The sequence below is a fragment of the Seriola lalandi genome, unplaced genomic scaffold, assembly GCF_002814215.2.
Source record: "Seriola lalandi dorsalis isolate HSWRI2012SDOR001 ecotype SW California unplaced genomic scaffold, Sedor1 jcf7180002054585, whole genome shotgun sequence".
Lineage (NCBI taxonomy): Eukaryota > Metazoa > Chordata > Actinopteri > Carangiformes > Carangidae > Seriola > Seriola lalandi.
Window position 1 is genome coordinate 4,439,503 of NW_019525138.1, and position 19,247 is coordinate 4,458,749.

The following is a 19,247-nucleotide window of genomic DNA, read 5'->3' on the forward strand; positions in this document are numbered from 1 at the left end:
ACCCTCAGTATTTAAGTTATAGTTAACAGTTTTCGTTTGAAAGTCTGAGAACTCAGTTTAAAGACCAAAATCAGATACAAAATGATTATAAAGAGTCATAAAACAACCACAGAGAAACAAAATCAGATGCAATATGATCACACCAAAACACAAAGTGAGTCAAAATAAGAATTAAAATAAGATGCACAATGACCGCAGACCACAAAGAGACATGACCCAAGACACATTGACACAAAATGATGCAAAATGAACACAAAGTGACCACAAACACAAAACAACCACAAAGTGACCACAAAGAGATACAAAATGACAAATAGACACAAAGTGACCACAAAGACAGTCAAAATGATGATACAGTAGACAATAACGTGCTCCCTAATTTGTGTCAACAGTTTGTGTTTGTACTACATGATAATGCCTCGCCTCCATCCACAAAGTCAGCTCAATAGGGCAACTTCTCACTTTCCCACTTTAGTTTCCCAGTTTGATGTAAAATAACTTCCCTGTTGTTAAAATGATGTTTCCTGTATTGCCGGGGTTAGGGTTTAGGCTAAGCTAGGTTAGGCGTAGTAGAGGTGGACACCCGCAGCAAGTCGACAAGATCTACTGTCTCTCTGAACACAAGGTGGTTTCAAGCTAGTGGGGTCATGTGTGTATTAAAGTATTCTTCATTGAATATTCTTTTGATTATGTTATTATTCCTCACATAAAGGACCATGTTATGAAGTTAGAGAAGTAAAAGTTGTGATCAGTAAACAACAGTAGAACATTGATGCTGGGCCTGCTACAAGGTGGTGGGCCATGTTTAAATATTTGCCGTGGGAGGGGCCGCCTGAGTGAGCTCCACATTCCTCAAACATTAACCTCAACTGAACCACAGGGTCTTAACCAAAATAAGAAATACAAAGGCTATGAGTTCAAGTCCTTCCTCTTTCAAAATAACTCAAATTTACAATTTTATTTACTTTTCAACTGTGTTTTCTTTAAATTTTATTGTCAAATTCTGGTGCAGAAATGTTGAATTTTTATTCAAATTTTAAGTGGCCCAAGGAAGTAGAGTTTAAATAAACAGTTTAACAAAATGCAGGAACCAGCCTCTAAAATATCCACTGAATGTCAGTTTCTAATTGTTGAATGGAGGCACCCACCAGTTTCCTAAAAACCTCTAATTCCCAGATGTGACCAGTGTCACATTTTATATGTGAGTTGTTATAATAATTGATAATAATTTCAATTCTGAACTAAAACATTTTGGCATTGCTTTATAAAGGTCCACTTCTTCCTGGAAATAGTTTGTTACCAACAACAGGGAAAATAGAGAGAAGTTCTGAGACTGTAATTCTTTATTCATTTATTGTTCAGTTATTATCAGTTACATGCTGAAGTTTATGTTTGTTTATAGACATATTTCACATTTTCTGGTTCAGCTCACCTGTTATCTTTCTCAGTAAAGTCTCAAGGTTGTGCTGGGCTGGCATTTGGAAATAACTGGAAGTGTACAAAATAGCCCTATTTTACTTATAATTTGTATTTCTATCTGTCTAAATAACATTTTTTCCAGGCAACTCATTCGGAAATTTATTTGGAAACCAACCAGAATTTACAAATCTGAAAAATAAAGCATTACCAACATCCCATATTTCTAACAAAAGTGTCTAAATCATGTGATTTAAATACATAAAAAACGGTTCCACACGTGATACAGTCACATAAACCTTCTTTGCAAGGGCAAAGCAGTGCTGTAAATGTTTACAACCTGCTACAGGTCTGGTCCTAGTCTATGTTTCCAATCTATGATGTGTGTGGTGATGCACCACTGTCCTGCTATGTAACCTGGAAACTGGAGGAGGCAATGACCAGAAAACAAGCAGAGGCAGCAGAGGAGAGCAGCTTCTTTAACTTTGACGGTAATTTTTTATTAAGAAATAAAATGTCAGTAACATTCAAGTATTAAAGTGTTGAGGGCTCATGTGGTATTATTAATTGTTTTAAGCAGCTTTGCTCATTCTAAAGAAATGGCAGGTAGCAAACTCTAATATATATTTATATATGGATCTATTTTTGTATTGCTTTCTGATAAGGCACCATTTATAAAGGCTTTACAAGCTATAATTAATGGCTTTATTAATGGTAAATAAATCATTTATTAATTACAGTAATACCCCATTAATAAGAACAACAAATCCTCCTCGTGCACACCATGACTTTTCTTGTCTTTTTTAGCTCCTTGATCCATTAGCGAGACCTCTCCGGTGCACTGTTTGACCACTGACCCCCTAGAAAAGTGCTGCATAAGTTTGTCACTTACATGCAACTATAAATAATAATAGATAAAAATTAATGGTTCTCACAATAATACATCAAGACTGTGGTTGTAAATGTTAATAGTGAGGCTATAAATGGATTTTGGTCCAGACATCTTGCAGCGCTTCTCCAGAATATAAGTATTTTTTCACAACCTGGGAACCCAAAAGTTGTTCTTCTTAATAAAGTATTAATAAATCATTTATTAACCATTAATAAAGCCTTAAAGCTTATAAACCATTTACAAATGATGCCTTAGTAGAAAGTGGTACCCTTATGTTTACCTATGCTCTAAGAGCTGTAAGTATATTTAGATCTGCTCGAAATCGGAGTCCTTGTACTTGTGCACACACTTGACCTAATTCTGAGGAATCCATCTCTAAAATAACGTTCTACATTATTCAAGGATAAAAGTCACTAATCTCACATTTCTCACAAAAGCAGCAGTTTTCCAGCTTTTACCCAGTAGATTCCAACATGTACATCTACAAATACAGTCCACATGATTTAAGAACAAACACAACCTAAGTTAGTGCAAACAATACATACAAAAAAATTAAATAACAAAAATGTTTGTTTCATTCCTGGAGTTCCAGCTTGCCGTCTCTGACCCTCCACCTCCAGCGCTGACATGTGTCAGGAGCGGGAACACAGCGGAGCCATACACCAGACTCTTTGATTTCCTGGTCAAAAGACACCAGCTTCCTGTCCAGGGTTTCCAAAGTAAAGGCCTTCCCCGAGATCTGGATGAGAGATGAGATTTTGTTGAATTTGGAAGTCAGCTATTGTGTAGTTTATCAGTGTACTGTTTGTGTCATATAGTGTTTTTCTGAAGGTATATCTTAAAAGACGTAAAAGATGTGCAGCACAGCAAGAAGGCACTGTCAGATTCACAATGTTCTTTACATTTTCATTAAATAGGATATTTCCTGATTTATATCAAACTTTTGCTAATTCATTTTATTCAGGTGCAGTTCTTGTCTGCTTGTGATTTCGTTCTAATTTTGTAGAAAGAAAAAGTTACAGTTTCTTGTGTGTATTTGAAGTGTTGATATTTGTAGTTTTAAGAACCAAACACCATCTCAGTGTAGTTTCAAATCTCCTCTCTTCTCTCTGGAGCTCTTGTAACAACAGGTTGGTGATCCAACCAGAAGAGAGGAGGCTCTGAACCTCTCTTCTGATTGGCTGACTGTTTTCTGAGTGTTCCAATAAAAATATAGCAGATTTCAGGTGAATAGTCAGAGAAACCAAATCCTGCAAGGTTGGACGGTGGGTGTGAGTGGGCGGGGCTTGGGGCATGGCTGAGGACAGTGACTGTATAGTTGTGACATCACAAGACTGTGTGCATTTCCCTGTCGACTGAGGCTTTGATACTTTCACAGTATTAATATAGAACCTATACCTGCTCTATAATCAAAGAAAAACATGGAGATCTACCTTTATACTATATGGACCTTTTTGGGGCCTTAACTCCTCAAAAATAGTGAATGAGTTGAATCAGCCTGTAAGGGTTCACCTCTGAGTGGGTGATACATGGATCACGCTTTGTTCCAGAAGTGAGAAAACCTCATTCAAAACCACATTGAAAAATAACACAAATTAAAAAAACAACATTGAAACATGTTATATCACTGTATATTAAATACTTAATTGTCTTTGTACTTATTTTTTTGTTTTTATTTATCTGAAGTTTGTCCCCCTGTATACTGAGTGTTGTATATGAACAGTAAATTCTACCTTGAACCTTGAACTATCTCTGCCGTTAGTGGCCTTTAACTAACACCTTCTCCCACAACCCCGGCCTGTTAAAGTCACCGGCTGCACAGACTGAATAACAGTCGAGTCCTGAGTCATGAAAATGAACATGTGGTGAGGACAGAGAGACGACAGCTAAAAAGTAAGTGGGATGACAATAGAGGAAAGCGTGTGTGTGACACCAAGGAGGGGAAACTGTTACGATGACTAACAATGCTGTCATGGTGGAAAATGATCTTGTGAGTTGTAGTTTTTGTATGTTGACAAATTATTTTGTAGTTTAACCTTTCTAAAAACAGAAAAGATTTAAATGCTGTGGTAGATTCTCATTCATCATCAACTAGTACAACTGAAGCTAGACAGGAAGGGATGTCTGGACTTTGGCCCTACATGTAAAGTTGGCATTTTGCTTATGATGTCACCACAGACTCAGAGTGAGCCCTAAAACATCATTATAAATTATCATGTGACTGTGCTACACGTAGCAGGTTTTATAGCAGTGCTGAATCAAGGTTTCTTAAATTGAGGACTTTTTAAACCACACAGAATGCAGTTTAATAGCTATTTCACCATTGGCCAAAATGTGAACATATGATGGAAACCCAGTCAGGATTATATGGTCTGAAATGATTATTAAATACATTTTTCCCCAGCTGTGTAAAAAATAATTCTTAGAGATATAATTAATTAAATGAATATGACCTGGTCCTGGACAAGCTGCATAAAATGGTTAGATGGACCAATTAAAAATGATTAATTTGTTTAATGGTTTTGACTGAAACTCTGCACAAAAGAATTTAACACACAATCTGTCACAACAATTCCATACAGTTTAAAGGCATTTAGGCTCTGAGCCTCTTTTCTGATTGGCTGACTGTTTTCTGAGTGATCCAATAAAAATACAGCAGATTTCAGATAAACACTCAGAGAAACCAAATCCTGCAAGGTTGGATGGTGGGTCCAGGTGGGCAGGGCTTGGTGACTGCTTTGTTGTGACATCACAAAGTTACAGAAGCCCTGATGGCTGGTTTTAAGGCTCAGTTTCTGAATACAGGCTGTGTGCATTTCTCTGTGGACTGAGGCTTTGAGACTTTCACAGTAATAATATAGAACCTACACCTGCTTTATAATCACACAACACATGGACATCTACCTTTAGACTATATGGACCGTTAAGAAACATGTAAACTCAAAGTATCTTACCTGATCACTTATTCCTATGGCAACATGACCAACTTTGACCTGTCGACGTTCACGGATCCTTAGACACTCGCCCTGGACATTCTCTATCCAGATGTCAACACCTGCGAGTGTCACAGCATCATTAGAAGTAATGATTTGCAAACCAGCAAAATATCTCAGTGACAGATTCCCGACGTCTCACCTTCGAAGCAGTATGAGGAAGGCTGATTGGCTGAGGCCAACCACTCCAAATGTCTGTCCGTCTGGCTGTTGCAGGAGGAAAAGACTCCGGAGCTCAGGTCATCAGATGAATGGTCAGAGTCCTTGAAAAGAAGAAGAAGAATTGTTTTTATTTTAATCCACATGAACACATAGACATATTTGTGTCTGAATCCATATGTGCACACCTTCTCTGAGGCATCTATCTGCGATGTATCTGAGCAGCTGAAGCAGGAGGGGGGGTCATCTCGAGGTTCAGGGGAGGGGGTCCGGATCATGGTGCCAATAGCTACATCTAGTGAGACACAACATATTTCTATTAGTGCAAAAACAGAAGAAATTTTAGTTATGAATTTCTATCTCCAGGTAATAAAGGTAATAAATGGCTGCCTGGGCTTCAGTCTGATGATTCAGCATCTAAAGGTGTCAATATGCTTCAAAAGAATGAGGTGAGACAGTAAATATCACCTGTATTTTTTTTGGATTTAAAAAGACAAAGAGTGAGTGTGATGCAGCCAGCAGGAGGCTACGATCAGAACAATCGTACTTTTGACCAAGAAACAAATCCACATACAACCACTGGGACTCAGGAAAGAAAAACAGTTCAGGGAAAAAAGAAATGCTAGTAAAAGGATTTATCTAAAGCCTTAAACACACGTCTCAAGGCTTCATGTAGACAAACCTGTGTGGAATTTGTTCACAGACATTCACCTGACTGTTTTTTTTTTTTATACTTGTACGTAAAACTTGCAAAACATTTAGACTTTCTTCTCTGTTCTGATCTGAGGTCTGCCAGATGCATTGTTGAGATTTGGGATCACATAACACCCTTCTCTGTGAGATGTTTACGAGTATCTTCTCAGAAGCATAATTTCAGCTTAACTCAGACTGTTGAACTCTGTCTCCTAGAAATGATAGAGGACTACACAGTTTGCCCAATGTTGTTCAATGTTCAGAGCAGTGGCGGCTGCTGGTCTTATAAGGAGGGGAAGCTCATTTTCGGCCTACATCATAAAATGTGTCCATTTATTTATATGTAAATTCGCAGTGACAGAAGAGAGTCGCCAAACACAACGCTAGTCGTTTTTAACAAAGACAAAGTCGCTGAGGATCAGTAACGTCTCCAGATCAACTCCGAACAACGGTATGAAAAACTTGAAAACTGCTCCGGTGGATGCTTATACTTCAAGATCGCTGATTCGCTCATTTCGCTGTCAATCAGCGTCCGATGGGCGGGACAAAGCCCAGCATTTATCCGATGACCGTCTAGTTTCGCTGCAGTGGAACAACCCACTCTTTGCTTCCCCATTGAAGTCAGTAGACGCTCGGCGTCTACACTGGGTAAAGCTCTGTGGCGCTGCGGGGATGAATGAGAAGGAAGTCGTGTCGGGTACCTATGATAAGTAGCTGATTCTGAAAAAAAGATAAACGCGTTCTAGCGCATATTTAGTCAATGAAATGTACACACAACAGCAGATATATGACCACTTATTTTGTTGACATTTTAGGGGAAGCTGAGCTTCCCTTGCAGTCTTAGAGCAATCACCACTGGTTCAGAGTGTCTGTGTGTCAATCACACGGTAGCCACGCCCTAAAACCTATCCTGCTTTATTCTCTATTTTCTTCTAAATGGGACCATCATCTGAAAAATGAACATCATGTTGTACTGAAGAAGACTTCAAACTAGTGATTGAGATCATAAACTCATTAGAAATACATTTACTGAGGTAATAAATGAAGTAAGAAGTATGGTCATTTTCCCATAGACTTCCACACAATCAGACTTCTTTTTGCAACCAGTGGAGTCGCCCCCTGATGGTCATTCGATAGAATGCAGGTTTAAGACACTTGCACATTGGCTTCACTTTTCAGACCAAGAGTCTACGTCCATTTCTACACAGTCTACGGTTCATGAGGGAGCAATTTCTGAATGATTGAAGTGCTGCATTTATGAGCGTCTCTGGAGTCCCCTGGAGTCACCTGGCAGGTGTACAGACCTCAGGTTAGATGGGTCTTTGGCGATTCAGAAAATACCGTCAGGACTGTCTGGTTTTCAAATATCGCCAGTTAATTGTCTTTTACAGAAATGATGGTTACCCCTGGGATGTGACCTGAATGAATGCTGATACATGAGAAGCATAAACTGGGGCAAGGTCTTTCTCTAACCTTCACCAAGTACAGTGTAAATCCGTTCAGTAGTTTTTGCGTAATCCTGTTGACAACATAACCAACTTTTAGAGGTGAAAAACCTCATTTCTAGGACCTAGGGTTGAGCAGGGAGGATGGATCTCTTTGTCGCCTGTATGGACAGGAAGAACAATAACAACCTCTAAACTACTGACCAATAACTCAATGCACATGTGACATGTGAGTGTCATATTAAGACAGGCCTGAAAAAAATCCAAATTTATCAGCAACTCAGAAATATATCTGTAATCCAGTCAGAGTTCACTCAGCTGCACTTTATTACAGCATTATCCTAATAAAATCTAGCTGCAGCAAATTAAATGAAAATGATTTTGGAGTGTATTCGCCCACTGAGCCGTCCTTATGGCGAGTTATTTGTCTGACTCACCGTCTCTGAGGTATTCCAGCTCTGGTTCTGATCCCCATGAACTGTCGTTTGTCTGCTGGCCTTTCTGCAGCAAAGGGAAAAGGCCTCTGAGAGCGCGGAGGTACTCTGTGGACACAGAAGACTCCCACTCTTCCTCCTTCTCCTCCTCTTCTTCTTCTTGTCCCTCTTCCTCCCAATCCCCCTCATAGTCCTTGTCACTTTTTGGCCATTTCTCCTGAGTGAATTCCTCCTCTCCCATGTATATGTCCACTTCTGAATCGGAGCCAGTTTCCCAATCTTTTTCATCCCGTAGTGATTTTGGCTGCGAGTCCCAATCCCCAGTTAAAGAATCTGTCTGCACTTCAGAGTCTTGATCTGAGTCTACGTCTTCGCAGTCCACTGCTGTCGTTCTCCAGGGGCTCACCCAGTACATGGTGGGTGCTGAGGCAGCAGCTGATTGTTTGTTTGGGGTGCTCCCCAGGGACAAAGAGCAAGGGGTGTCTTCAGTCTGGTTCTTGCCATGATGCAGAATCTCACAGGCGGTTTTGACAGACCAGGGACTCAGACCTCCAACTGTGGAGCAAACGTTCACTTGATGATGCAGATGTCAACGCAACAATAGCAGCAGTGATGCTTTTCTTATTGAATATTATTGGTTTAACCTTTAACAATGTGTTGCACAAGTACAGTTCAACTACTTAGTTTTACCTGCTCTGAGGGCCTTGGTGGTTTTCCTCCTGAGCTCCTTTGCAGATACTCGTCTGTCGGGGTCCTTCCGGAGTCCGGCCCTGAACACCTTGGCCGTGAAGTTGTTACAGGTGGACGGCACCTCCCACAGAGGCGGAGGCTCGTTGACGATCTGAGAAAAGAGATGAGAAGAAACGTGAGAACGCCTCACTTCATTTTCGTCCAATTCATGGTGAAAATGATTTTAGAATAAAAGATTGAAGAGATTTTTTTTTTTACCTGCAGACACAGCGGATGGGAATAGTACCGTATCCATGGGTGGCAGCCGTTGAGCATGTGCAGTAGCATACAACAGCTGCTCCACACATCTGCCTTGGCGCAGAGCTGATCCCCTCGAGCCACCTCCGGGGCCATGTGGGTCTCTGTGCCCGGGAAGGCAGCTCCTACAGACAAACAGTGAATTCATTAATTGTCATCCCTGCATCGTTGACCTGTTACTGTCCCGTGGCTTTCGTTTCTGTTTGCACGGCTCATTCGTCTTTACAGAGGAATATCATGAACAGTTTCAGATTGGTTGTGTGTATTACCCATAATCTAAACTCCTTGGTGTGACTGAATGAAGCCATCCAACTTCCCCCCGTTATGTTTATCTTGTTTGAATAAAATATAAACGCTCAAGTTGCCACCAAAATTTAAACTCAAGAAATGTAACCTCATGTGTGGTGACCTCTGGAGTCAAAATCAAGTGAGTCTGTGTAACTTTTGAAAGACAAACAACAACAACTTCCTTGTTGATATAAGTTGTTGATATAAGTTATAACATACAACATTTCTCAATCCAATGCACGCAGGAGTTTCACTGCTACAGCCTCAATTGTTCTGGTGTGACCGGTAGCTTAGCCAAAGTTAGCAAACTTGAAGTAGATATAACTAATATTACTGAGTCAGTTTTTGGACTTTATGACATTATACTTGTGGTTCTGTGTAAACTATTGGTATAAGTAATGGCAAGATCAAGTTAATGCTTACTACTCAATAATTTCACTAATAAGTTACTAACATTTATAACTAGTAAAATGAGCTGTTTAGTAACTCATTAATAAATGGTGATGTGTTTTACACTTAACAAGACTCGTCATTACCTGGTACCTCATTAGTAAGATTAATGAGTAGTAAGCATTAACTTGATCTTGCCAAATAGTGAGCCTGCATCAATGCATGAAAACTGTTCCAACTTGTTTCTAATTGTTTATTTATGATTTATAATGTGTTAACAACCAATTTAATAACCTAATTATAAACCATTTATAAATCCTTTATAAGGGTAGTCTTATTGTAAATGTAATAATATATGACAATAATCATGATGATAATTACTATATTTATGCAGTCAGTGTTGTGCTCATTTAAATTTAATGTGATCACTAAATGAATCACTAAATATCGAGTGGATGACTGTGCGTCTGTCACAGTGCATGGCTGACTCTTCAGAGTCCACTCACCCCTGAAAGCCTTGGTGCTCCATCCGCTGTCATCTAATGTCTCTGAGAGACCAAAGTCACAGAGGAATGTGTCTCTGCAGTCTGCAGACAGCAGCACATTGTCAACTGGAATAAAATCAACACACGGGATTGAGAGAGACAGCTTGTTTTCATTTGGAGCTCATTATGAAACAGTTGACTGAGAAATCAGGAGGCTGTCAGGGGCTGTCAGAGTGACGGGGGCACATGGGAACAAAGCCTCTGCCGGTTTGTCGGTCCAGCTCCTCAACAGTTGTCTGGAGGTAGCACAAGGTAAAAATCTCCAAAAATAAAGCACACACACATTTTCCCACCTCCTCATGAAGATCTGATATGATGAGACTGCTTCATTTGGTGGTTGAGTGAAACTGCTCACAGAGCACAATGGAGGGGCCTAATTTGAGCGAGCCCCCTCCCACTCAATCCTCTCAGAGGGGATTACTGAGGGTTTAGGGGTGAGGTGTCAGTTTAGGATTAGGTACCATCACCGCGGATGCTAGCTGACAGTAGAGCCAGCAGCTAGAGGCTTTACTGGGCTTCCTCCCTCTCTGTACGTGCTGCTGATAATATCAAATCTACTATCCCCATACACAAATGTAATATATGTACATACCATAAATTTCCAAATATGAAATATATGTACATATAAATGAAACAATATGTAAAAAATTTGAACAATTGGAATCCATGTCTAGCCCATTCAGATATGTATGTTTATATATGTATGCTTATATTGTAGATATATGTTACATTAATATATACACATCCCAAAGCCTGTCAATATATGTTGATATTATAAACAGTCCAACAGTCTGAGAATGGGAAAATAGACATTTGCAAAATTAACAAGAATTTAATAAGAAAAACATATATAAGCATTTTTATATGTATGTTGTTTTAATAAACTTGCAGTAATTAAATATATTATATATATTACATTATATATTGTTACCATATGCAACATTTTATACCATATACAATTTCATCATATATATCTTTAAAATATGTACATGTACAAATTTTACTATAGGTTAATATAAACCAAAAGAGGAAAAGGTATTAATAATAATATCACAGTATGAAAATACTAGTAAAAATAAGTAAATTACAGTATTCAGCTATTTATATATCAAAATATTGGGTCATTATTATTAATCCATTAACATGTAAACAGCAATTTATTACTACAGCTGTTTGAGGTGGAGATCATTTTATACTGTTTGGTAACTTAATCAATATCAATTCATTATATTTTATAAATATATTTTATTTACTTAGCATCTATATAGGGCTGTAGCCTTTTTTATCTTATCTATTTTCCATCATTATTACTATGATTATAATTTAGTGATTGTTATTTAATTTTACTCATTATTGTTTATTTATTGTCATATATGTTGTATCTGCAAACTTCTTGTGTTGTTCCTTTGCTTAAACAAATAATTCAATAAAGAAATGTTTTTAAAAAATTACTTTGTATGTGAAATTTTAGTCTACAAAATAAATGTAGGTGTCAAATAAGTGTAGTGGTGGAGGAAGTGCTCAGATACTTTATTTAAGTAAAAGTAGCAGTACTTAAAAACTTAAAAATACCCCATACAAGTAGAAGTCCTGCATTAGAAATAAATAAATAAAATAAGTACAGTAATGTTATTAACAAAATGTAGGAACTGGCAAATATATTTAAGCCCAGACCCAGCATGTTAATCTAAAACACAAACATGAACATGAACATGCCTTTGACGTCCAGGTGAAGGACCTTTCTGTGGTGCAGGTGTTCTAGCGCCCCCAGTGACTGGTGAAGGTAGTGCAGGGCCAGATCCTCAGGTAGGGAGTTCATCTCTTTCAGGAGTTGTGCCAAACAAGCTGAGGAGGGACATTACAGTTTTGTATTTTATTGGCTGTAACCGTTAAATTCTTATTATGAAAGAGTTGTGGTTTTATTAATCATTTTTATACTGATGGAAGTGTACCTGGCTTCAAGTCCATGAAGAGCACGACGTTCAACCCCTCCCTCACAGCCCCAAACAGCTCCACAACCCGAGGAGAGTCCAGAGCGCTCCACGTGCTCACCTCCTCACTGCTGAAATGACTCAGTGGAATCTGAGACACAATAACTTTTAACTTAATCATCGTTTCACTGCTCAAGAGCAGGAGGTTGTTTCAAAGGCTTTGGGTGGATTGTGCCGAGTGACTCACTCTTTCTTGGCTTACCCTCTTGGCTGCACATTCGAATCCAGTCCTTTTGTCCCGGACACTGAACACATCACCGTATGAGCCGTTCTGGATGTGGTGAAGGGTGCAGTACTCCTCTCCCTCCCTGTACTGAGAGCGACTGGGCTGCAGTTGCTTGAGGGCACAAGGATACACATTGTCAGCATGAAAGAGAAACAGGCTGAAGAACGAGGCAGAGCAGTTAAAGCAAAAGTCAACACAAAAATCAGAAAGCCTGTTTCTCACTGGACACACCCCGATCCCTCATCATGTCCAGACATGTTTACTGCCTGTTGTCCAACTAAAAATACCCAAGTACGTTGTTAGGGTTGAAACTAACAATGATACATGTGCAGATTCTTTATCAATTAATTCTTTTGTCTGTGAAATGCCAAAAATAGTGAAAAATTAATAATAATAATTTACCATGGACCAAGAATATGCAGTTTACGGTCATGTATGACACAGAAAAACATCCAATTTCCACATTTGAGAAGCAGGAAACAGAAAATATTTGGTATTTATTGCTTCGTCTATCTAATAATCAATTAATCGAATCCTCTTTGCAGCTTCAGTAGGCCACATCTATCTAAAGCACAATGCTGAGACACTTGTATTTTTTTTTGTTTTTTTTAAAGCTTCACTGATAAATATATTCTTATAAAAAGACTGATCAATGTGTAATGTGAAAGAGAGGAAGAGCTGAACATAGTGCAGCATTTAGCAGCTGAAGAGCCAGATGATTCCCTCAGGAGCTGGTGGAGACCAAACACAGAGCTAAAAGAAGAGGGAACCCTGGGCTCAGATTAACATTAATGTTGCTCTGTTTCCGCTGGATGAGGAAATAAACAACAACTCATTCACCATAACAAACCTATAAACCTGATAACATGTCAGATGTGTTTGTCATGTTTAGTAGTAAAAAAGTCAACTAATGCAGCTAGTGTTTTATATTTATGCTTCTTTATATTTCTTCATTATAAAGTAGTGGAGTAAAAAGTTAAGTGTCAAGTCAAGTTATTAGAGAGTAAATTCTGCTGCCTGCTTTATAAAGTCTGACACGCTCAAGCTTTGACCGACAGGACGCTAACGCGCATCAGTTCTTATTTGCTCTCATCTGATATACTGTGGTTATGAGAGAGGTTTTTATAACCTCTCCAGCTCCAGTCGCACAGGGAGGCAAAAAGATTTGCCATGAGAAGAACGAGCTCTTTCGTGGTGTTTCTTAGGACCTGTTAACACCTGGAATTAACATCTGTCTCAGGTGATCCGATCAAAAACACAGGTGTGAATGCATCCGAGACGCACTGAGAAAGCATTTGGGATCCGATCGCTCAGACCGCACTCGAAGGTCGTCTGGCCCACATGCTTTTAGCGGTGTGATGCAACTGATCGTGCACAATAAGAGGTGAAGACTGAGATTGGAAGAAGACGTTCATTTGTCTCTGCGTGTTTAACCTTGTGCTGCTGCAGTCTGAGAGTGTTCAATTCAGACTTGTGCGGAGACCAACTTGGTATGATTGCCATCGTGACCTTTGTCTTAAAAGTGGCCACGGTGCTTTTCAGATAAGAGAGCGATTAGAGGCGGAGCATGTCTGACAAGGGGCTTAAGAATGAGGACATGTTGGTTTCTGCAGCTTCAATTTTTGCCCAGTTTCGTATTTTAATCTGCCTCTTGTGCGTCTCACAATTTTAAGGGAGTGAGATACTAAATGAATTAATAAGTGTTTAAGAAAACACATGCAAACTGACAAAACAGTACATGTGTCCCCTGGAAACACTTCCATTGTGTTGCGAGTATTTGCAGCTCATGTGTTGTCAAATCAATGAAGATGTTTTCTGAATTTGTTTTTTGTCTGTTTGCATGTTTTCTTAAGTAGCAGTGCGTTGAGCTCTCAGGGCCACCGTACTTCTGACATAACTGATTGGCCTGCTACCAGTAATGCGACATGTTTGACTCATCAGTGTTCGGTGTTCAGTAGAAGTAAACTACTGTAGATGCAAATCTCTTACATGATGAAATAAGACTCCCTCGTTCACAGGAACGTTGTGTTTCCAGTCACTTAGAGTCTGTTTGATCAGATCTTTGAAGAACGGTGAAACAAACGGCTTCGGCATCCGCATCACTTTGCCTCTTAGTTCGTCCAAAACTGTGTCAACATCACCCAGGTCATCAACACCAAAGGCGCACTGGGACGTATTCACGGTGTCTGGGGTGAAGGCGGACTCTGAAAATCCCAGCAGGCTTTGCACACACCCCGTGGAGTCCAAATCCCACTCAGCATGACAGGATGAGGAGGTAAAACCAGACACACGCATCAGGTCAAAGGTCGAATTTGACACTCTGGCCTCAACTCGTGTGTCATCCTCTGCACAGTAGGACGAGTCTGAGTCACTTTCATGAGTGCAGATAGATTCAGAGTCCTGGTCCAGACCACAATCAGAGTCTGAGTCCTCCCTGTCATCAGTGCTGGATGTGTCATCTGTCTCTATTGATCTGTATTGGTCCTCTGACACGGACACATCCTCCAGTCCTCTGACACAGTCACATGCATCTGCACAGCTGCAGCATTTATCGCGTATGTAGGAGTGCAGGTCTCCATGGCTACAGGGGCACGAGGCTGAGTCAGTAAACTGAGGAGGAGGCGGGATGATCTCAGTGGATGACATCGTTTCTCCGTCCGCTGACTTCAGCCAATCGATCTCCTGCACCCACAGACCGCGGATGATCGGAGGTTGTTCCCCTTCGTCCTGGCTCTGTCTGCTTCTGGTTTTCCTGCGCTGTTTCCTCTGCAGGTGGTGGAGCGGGAGTTTGCCGGCCACATCCTCGTCCTCCGTGTCACTCACGAAGGCAGATTCCTCACCGAGAGACCTGCAAGTGAGAGGATGCGCAGTATGTTCAAAATGCAAAATCGAGGTTTCACAGGTTCAACAATCTCAACAGCTGATTCTGTCTCAGTCAGGGAAGAAGTTGACTGGCCTGCAGAGATCTCTGACCTCAACCCCATGTAACCCCTCAGGGATGAACTGGATGAACTAAACAGGAGCAAATCCCTGCAGCCAGACTCCAAACTCTAGTCTATCAGAGTGAAGGCTGTTACAGCAGCAGATTAATGCTCATCACCTTTGGATGTAATGTTCAGGCGTCCCCACACTTTATTTAGTTCGAGGCATAGAGATAGCGATGTGGGTTGTATATTGTGAGGTACCTGTGTTTTTTGAGCAGCTGAGACCTTGAGTAGAGACACTGTGTGCAGGTTGGACTGAACTCCTGGAAGTCTTCCCCTGGGACAGGGAAATATGAACAATTAAAATATGCAGAAATACAAGTACATTCAAATGTAGAGTTTCACTACTGAGTGTTGTGGGAGATAAACATTTATTAGATAAAGTACAATCAAATAAAATCCCCATGTGTTTATCTGGCTGGTTTTGGTAGAGGGTCATCATTTGCATTTGCAGGTTTGTTATCAGTAACACAATTCTTTAGTTGAAGTGAAAAATCAAAATAATTTTACCCAGATTCCATGTGTCCTGATCAAATTAATCTTAGACGCTAAAAATACATCAAGCAAGATATTCTCAGTATCTGCAGTTCCACTGGAATTTGAAGCACCATTAAACCACCATTAAAGAAGCTACACAGCCTCAGTGTGGTCAGCATCCATGCTCTACACTCTTACTCTCAGCCTGTGCGACTATGGAGACACAGGGATTCTCCTCAGACACGTCACGCCCCTCTGTGACCACATGTTTGGCGGTGCCGTGCTGCATCACCCGGCTCAGATGGGGGGCGATGGCTTGGACCAGCGAGTCCTTCTCCTCCTCACAACCTTGGCCGTCGTCCTCTTTGCCAAGAAACGAGAGTTCGGACCCTCCGGTCACGATGATGAACGGCGTGTTGGAGTTAAACATCCGGGGAATGGCCATTTCTCTGTCGGTGTAGGCGTGCATCTACTGTGTGAGACCTGGAGGACATGAAGAACAAACATACACATTTAGAATAATAGATACACATCAGTACATATAAATACTGTAAAATCAAGGGTTAAATATTCAATGAGCCCATATTGTCTTCTTAAAATACTCCATTTCCAGTATTTCTATGTGTTAAATATGCATTTTATTTGTTGTACTTTTATGTATTTGTTCTAAAATCATTTTTCTGCTTTGTTGTTAATGCTCCTTAATTTAGCATCTACGGGTTTTGTATTTTATAACTGTTGTGAAACATATATTATTGCATGTATTTATATAAATGAAATGAAAATAATGAATGAAATAATGAAAATATCACTTGTTTTGCAGGTATTTCAACATGAACCAGAGTATTAGACAAAGTAAAAAAGAAAACTTGTGTACCAAATGTAATGTCACATATAATTGTTGAGACATTTCACTTAAAGCCACAAGTGTGAACCACCTGGTGGTGCTAGAGGGAAGGTCAGGGAACCACCAAAGTCTTTAGGTTTCATCCTCTGAGGATCATGAACGTCTGTAGATAATTTGGCACCAATCCATTGAGTAGATGTTGAGATGTTTTGCTGGGTATTTAGTGAAAGCTTTGACCAGCTGGGGGCGTTAGATGAAAAGTCAGGGAATCAGCGTTCATCCTCTGAGGATCGGGAAGGTACCAAATTTAAATCCTTGCAATATTTGTTAAGATATTTAACTCATTGCCACTGTGTACTGGAGTACACTTATACATCACTACAACAAGGTGAGAAGTTAGACCACTGGAGGTCAGCAAAGACGAGGATTTCAGGTGGTCTTAAGTTGCCCTTTAAGCTCCAGGTTTCTGTAAAGTTTACTGGTCATGTGATTGTATTACAGACTTCTCCACGCTCACAAGGATATAATCTTTTTTTTTTTTTTTTTATTATTTTTAGTAATTTACATCCCCCCATAGTGCAAAAAAGACTTGTCAATTCAACCATAGTAGAAATAGCAAATTTGTAATTGGAAAGCATTTTAATGTGATGGTATTTGCCGTGGCCGGGGCGTGAATGAACAGACACCACTAGAGAGCCTGGCAAAGTGAGTATAAATAGCATGCAGAGATTTGGCACGCAGAGAAGTAGCTGCATGCTTTCCACTGGGCCGGCCAGCTGTCAGAGTCTCTCTTCCTCAGACCCTCGCCATGTTGACAGCGGCTACTGGGGGATCAAAACATGGAAACTTCCCACACATAAAAGACAGCACTTGTCCTGAAGTCCTCAAAGAAAGCCTGCAAGGGGAGTTGTTTTATTTGATAATGGAAATTTTACCTAATAGAAAACTAGAACTTCTCTATAATTTTTGCAGTTAAATAGAAACAAAAAAGATCCATATTTGACCAATGGACATTCTAGTGATTTAAAGCTGCTTATACTCAGGTGACACCATATTTAGGACAATCAATCTTCCAGGACATGCAAGATCTCTGTCCCCGGTCCCATATTGCAAACAATGACCATGCTGCACCGCTCGCTTTCCAACTCTGCGACCTGAGTGTGAACACTCCCAGTAAAACAAAGGTTTCAAGCTCCAGCTGTACCTGAAACTCTGCACCAACAGAGCACATTACCTCGCAAGGACAATCAGGTGGTCCCCTCCTCTCTCGGGTTCAAGTGAGATCCAGTGATTCTCTTCAAAATAAATAAAAAAGAGAGATAAAAAGTGTCTGTCCCTGACTCTCTTTCTGTCTGTTTGTCTTGTGTATATTAGTATCCAAGTGTAACCTACCGGCTTTCGGCCCCCGCAGGCTATGCTGATTGGTCGACCAACATGTGTGAGTTATAAGCTCTTACACCTCTGTCACCCCGGCCCACCCCCCCTCCACCCAACACCCACGCACAGATACCAGCCTCCGAGGACTCTGGATAGATACTGTAGATGCCCTCAGTGACACTTGGATCTTGTCTGTCGTGCTCTTTTAGGTGATTCAATGCTTCATTTATTGTTACTTTAAGACAAAAAATAAACTGAGACATCAGGAAGTTATACAGAAACTGTACAACTGTGTAACAGCCAGTGGTGGAAGAAGCATTTATATCGTTTACTTAAGTAAATGTAAACATAACAAATAATGTTATATCACATACATGCATTTAGCAATGTATTTAGCACATATGAAATACTGAATAGTATAATAAAGTTGGAAACAAGTGCTTTGAAATCCACCTTGTTACTGGAAATAAAACTCAAATTCCATTTTCAGGTGTGTTATTAAAATACTTTAAGCATGTACAGTAGCACAGTTGTAAGTGTAATCCAATTAATGTTAAGCTGTATATATAATTTAGACATGAAGTACAATGTTAGTGCCAGTACAATGACGATGGCACATATTAAGAACAGGAATCATGAGTGCACATGCAAGTATTAGTAGTAAACCTTTTTTTTTTTTTTTTTTTTTACTTAGCCCAAATTTAGATCTTAATCATCAAGTGTATTCATTGTCTTTGCCATAATAAGTCAGATTTGAACCAATAAGTTTGCCTGTTTTAACCACAAAAAAACTTCCAAGACTGAATAAGTGAAGATTGCAAATATTTGTCCACAAGTTTTGCCGAATTTATTTAATGATTTACATTAAAAAGTGTAATACATCTGTTAATTGTGGTTCTGTTTTTAAATGATGCGATTGACATGAATCTATCACTGCAGCTTCCTCTCCACCAACACATCTGCTGTCCCAAATAGAGATCACTGGAATCTATACATTCCTGTGGGAATTAGCAAAATACCAGTGGAGGGAGTGTGTGAACTCTCCTCTCTCTGTGTGTGTGTGTGTGTGTGTGTGTGTGTGTGTGATTTGGGTAGAGGGTCCC

The 19,247-nt window shown here is 39.9% G+C and overlaps 1 protein-coding gene across 1 annotated transcript; it reads right to left on the reverse strand.

The window, feature by feature from the left end:
- Window positions 1-1,334: 1,334 nt before the first annotated feature.
- map3k14b (mitogen-activated protein kinase kinase kinase 14b) lies at window positions 1,335-18,190 on the reverse strand. Its single transcript, XM_023418964.2, has 15 exons — window positions 18,002-18,190; window positions 16,119-16,403; window positions 15,645-15,720; window positions 14,449-15,307; window positions 12,436-12,570; window positions 12,195-12,324; window positions 11,959-12,087; window positions 10,204-10,308; window positions 8,981-9,144; window positions 8,723-8,873; window positions 8,036-8,587; window positions 5,649-5,755; window positions 5,444-5,564; window positions 5,263-5,363; window positions 1,335-3,047 (listed from the first exon to the last, which is right to left on the reverse strand). Exons 2-15 carry the CDS (start codon window positions 16,387-16,389, stop codon window positions 2,883-2,885), a joined length of 3,066 nt encoding a protein of 1,021 aa, XP_023274732.1. The 5' UTR covers window positions 16,390-16,403; window positions 18,002-18,190; the 3' UTR covers window positions 1,335-2,882.
- Between the last annotated feature and the right edge of the window lie 1,057 nt (window positions 18,191-19,247).

Coding starts and splice junctions, on each gene's coding strand:
- map3k14b (XM_023418964.2), bottom strand. CDS start 16,389: ATGCACGCCTACACCGACAGAGAAATGGCCATTCCCCGGATGTTTAAC. Junction 15,308..15,644: donor CAGCTGCTCAAAAAACACAG/GTACCTCACAAT, acceptor TCTCACTTGCAG/GTCTCTCGGTGAGGAATCTG. Junction 5,756..8,035: donor GCTGGAATACCTCAGAGACG/GTGAGTCAGACA, acceptor GTGTCTCACTAG/ATGTAGCTATTGGCACCATG.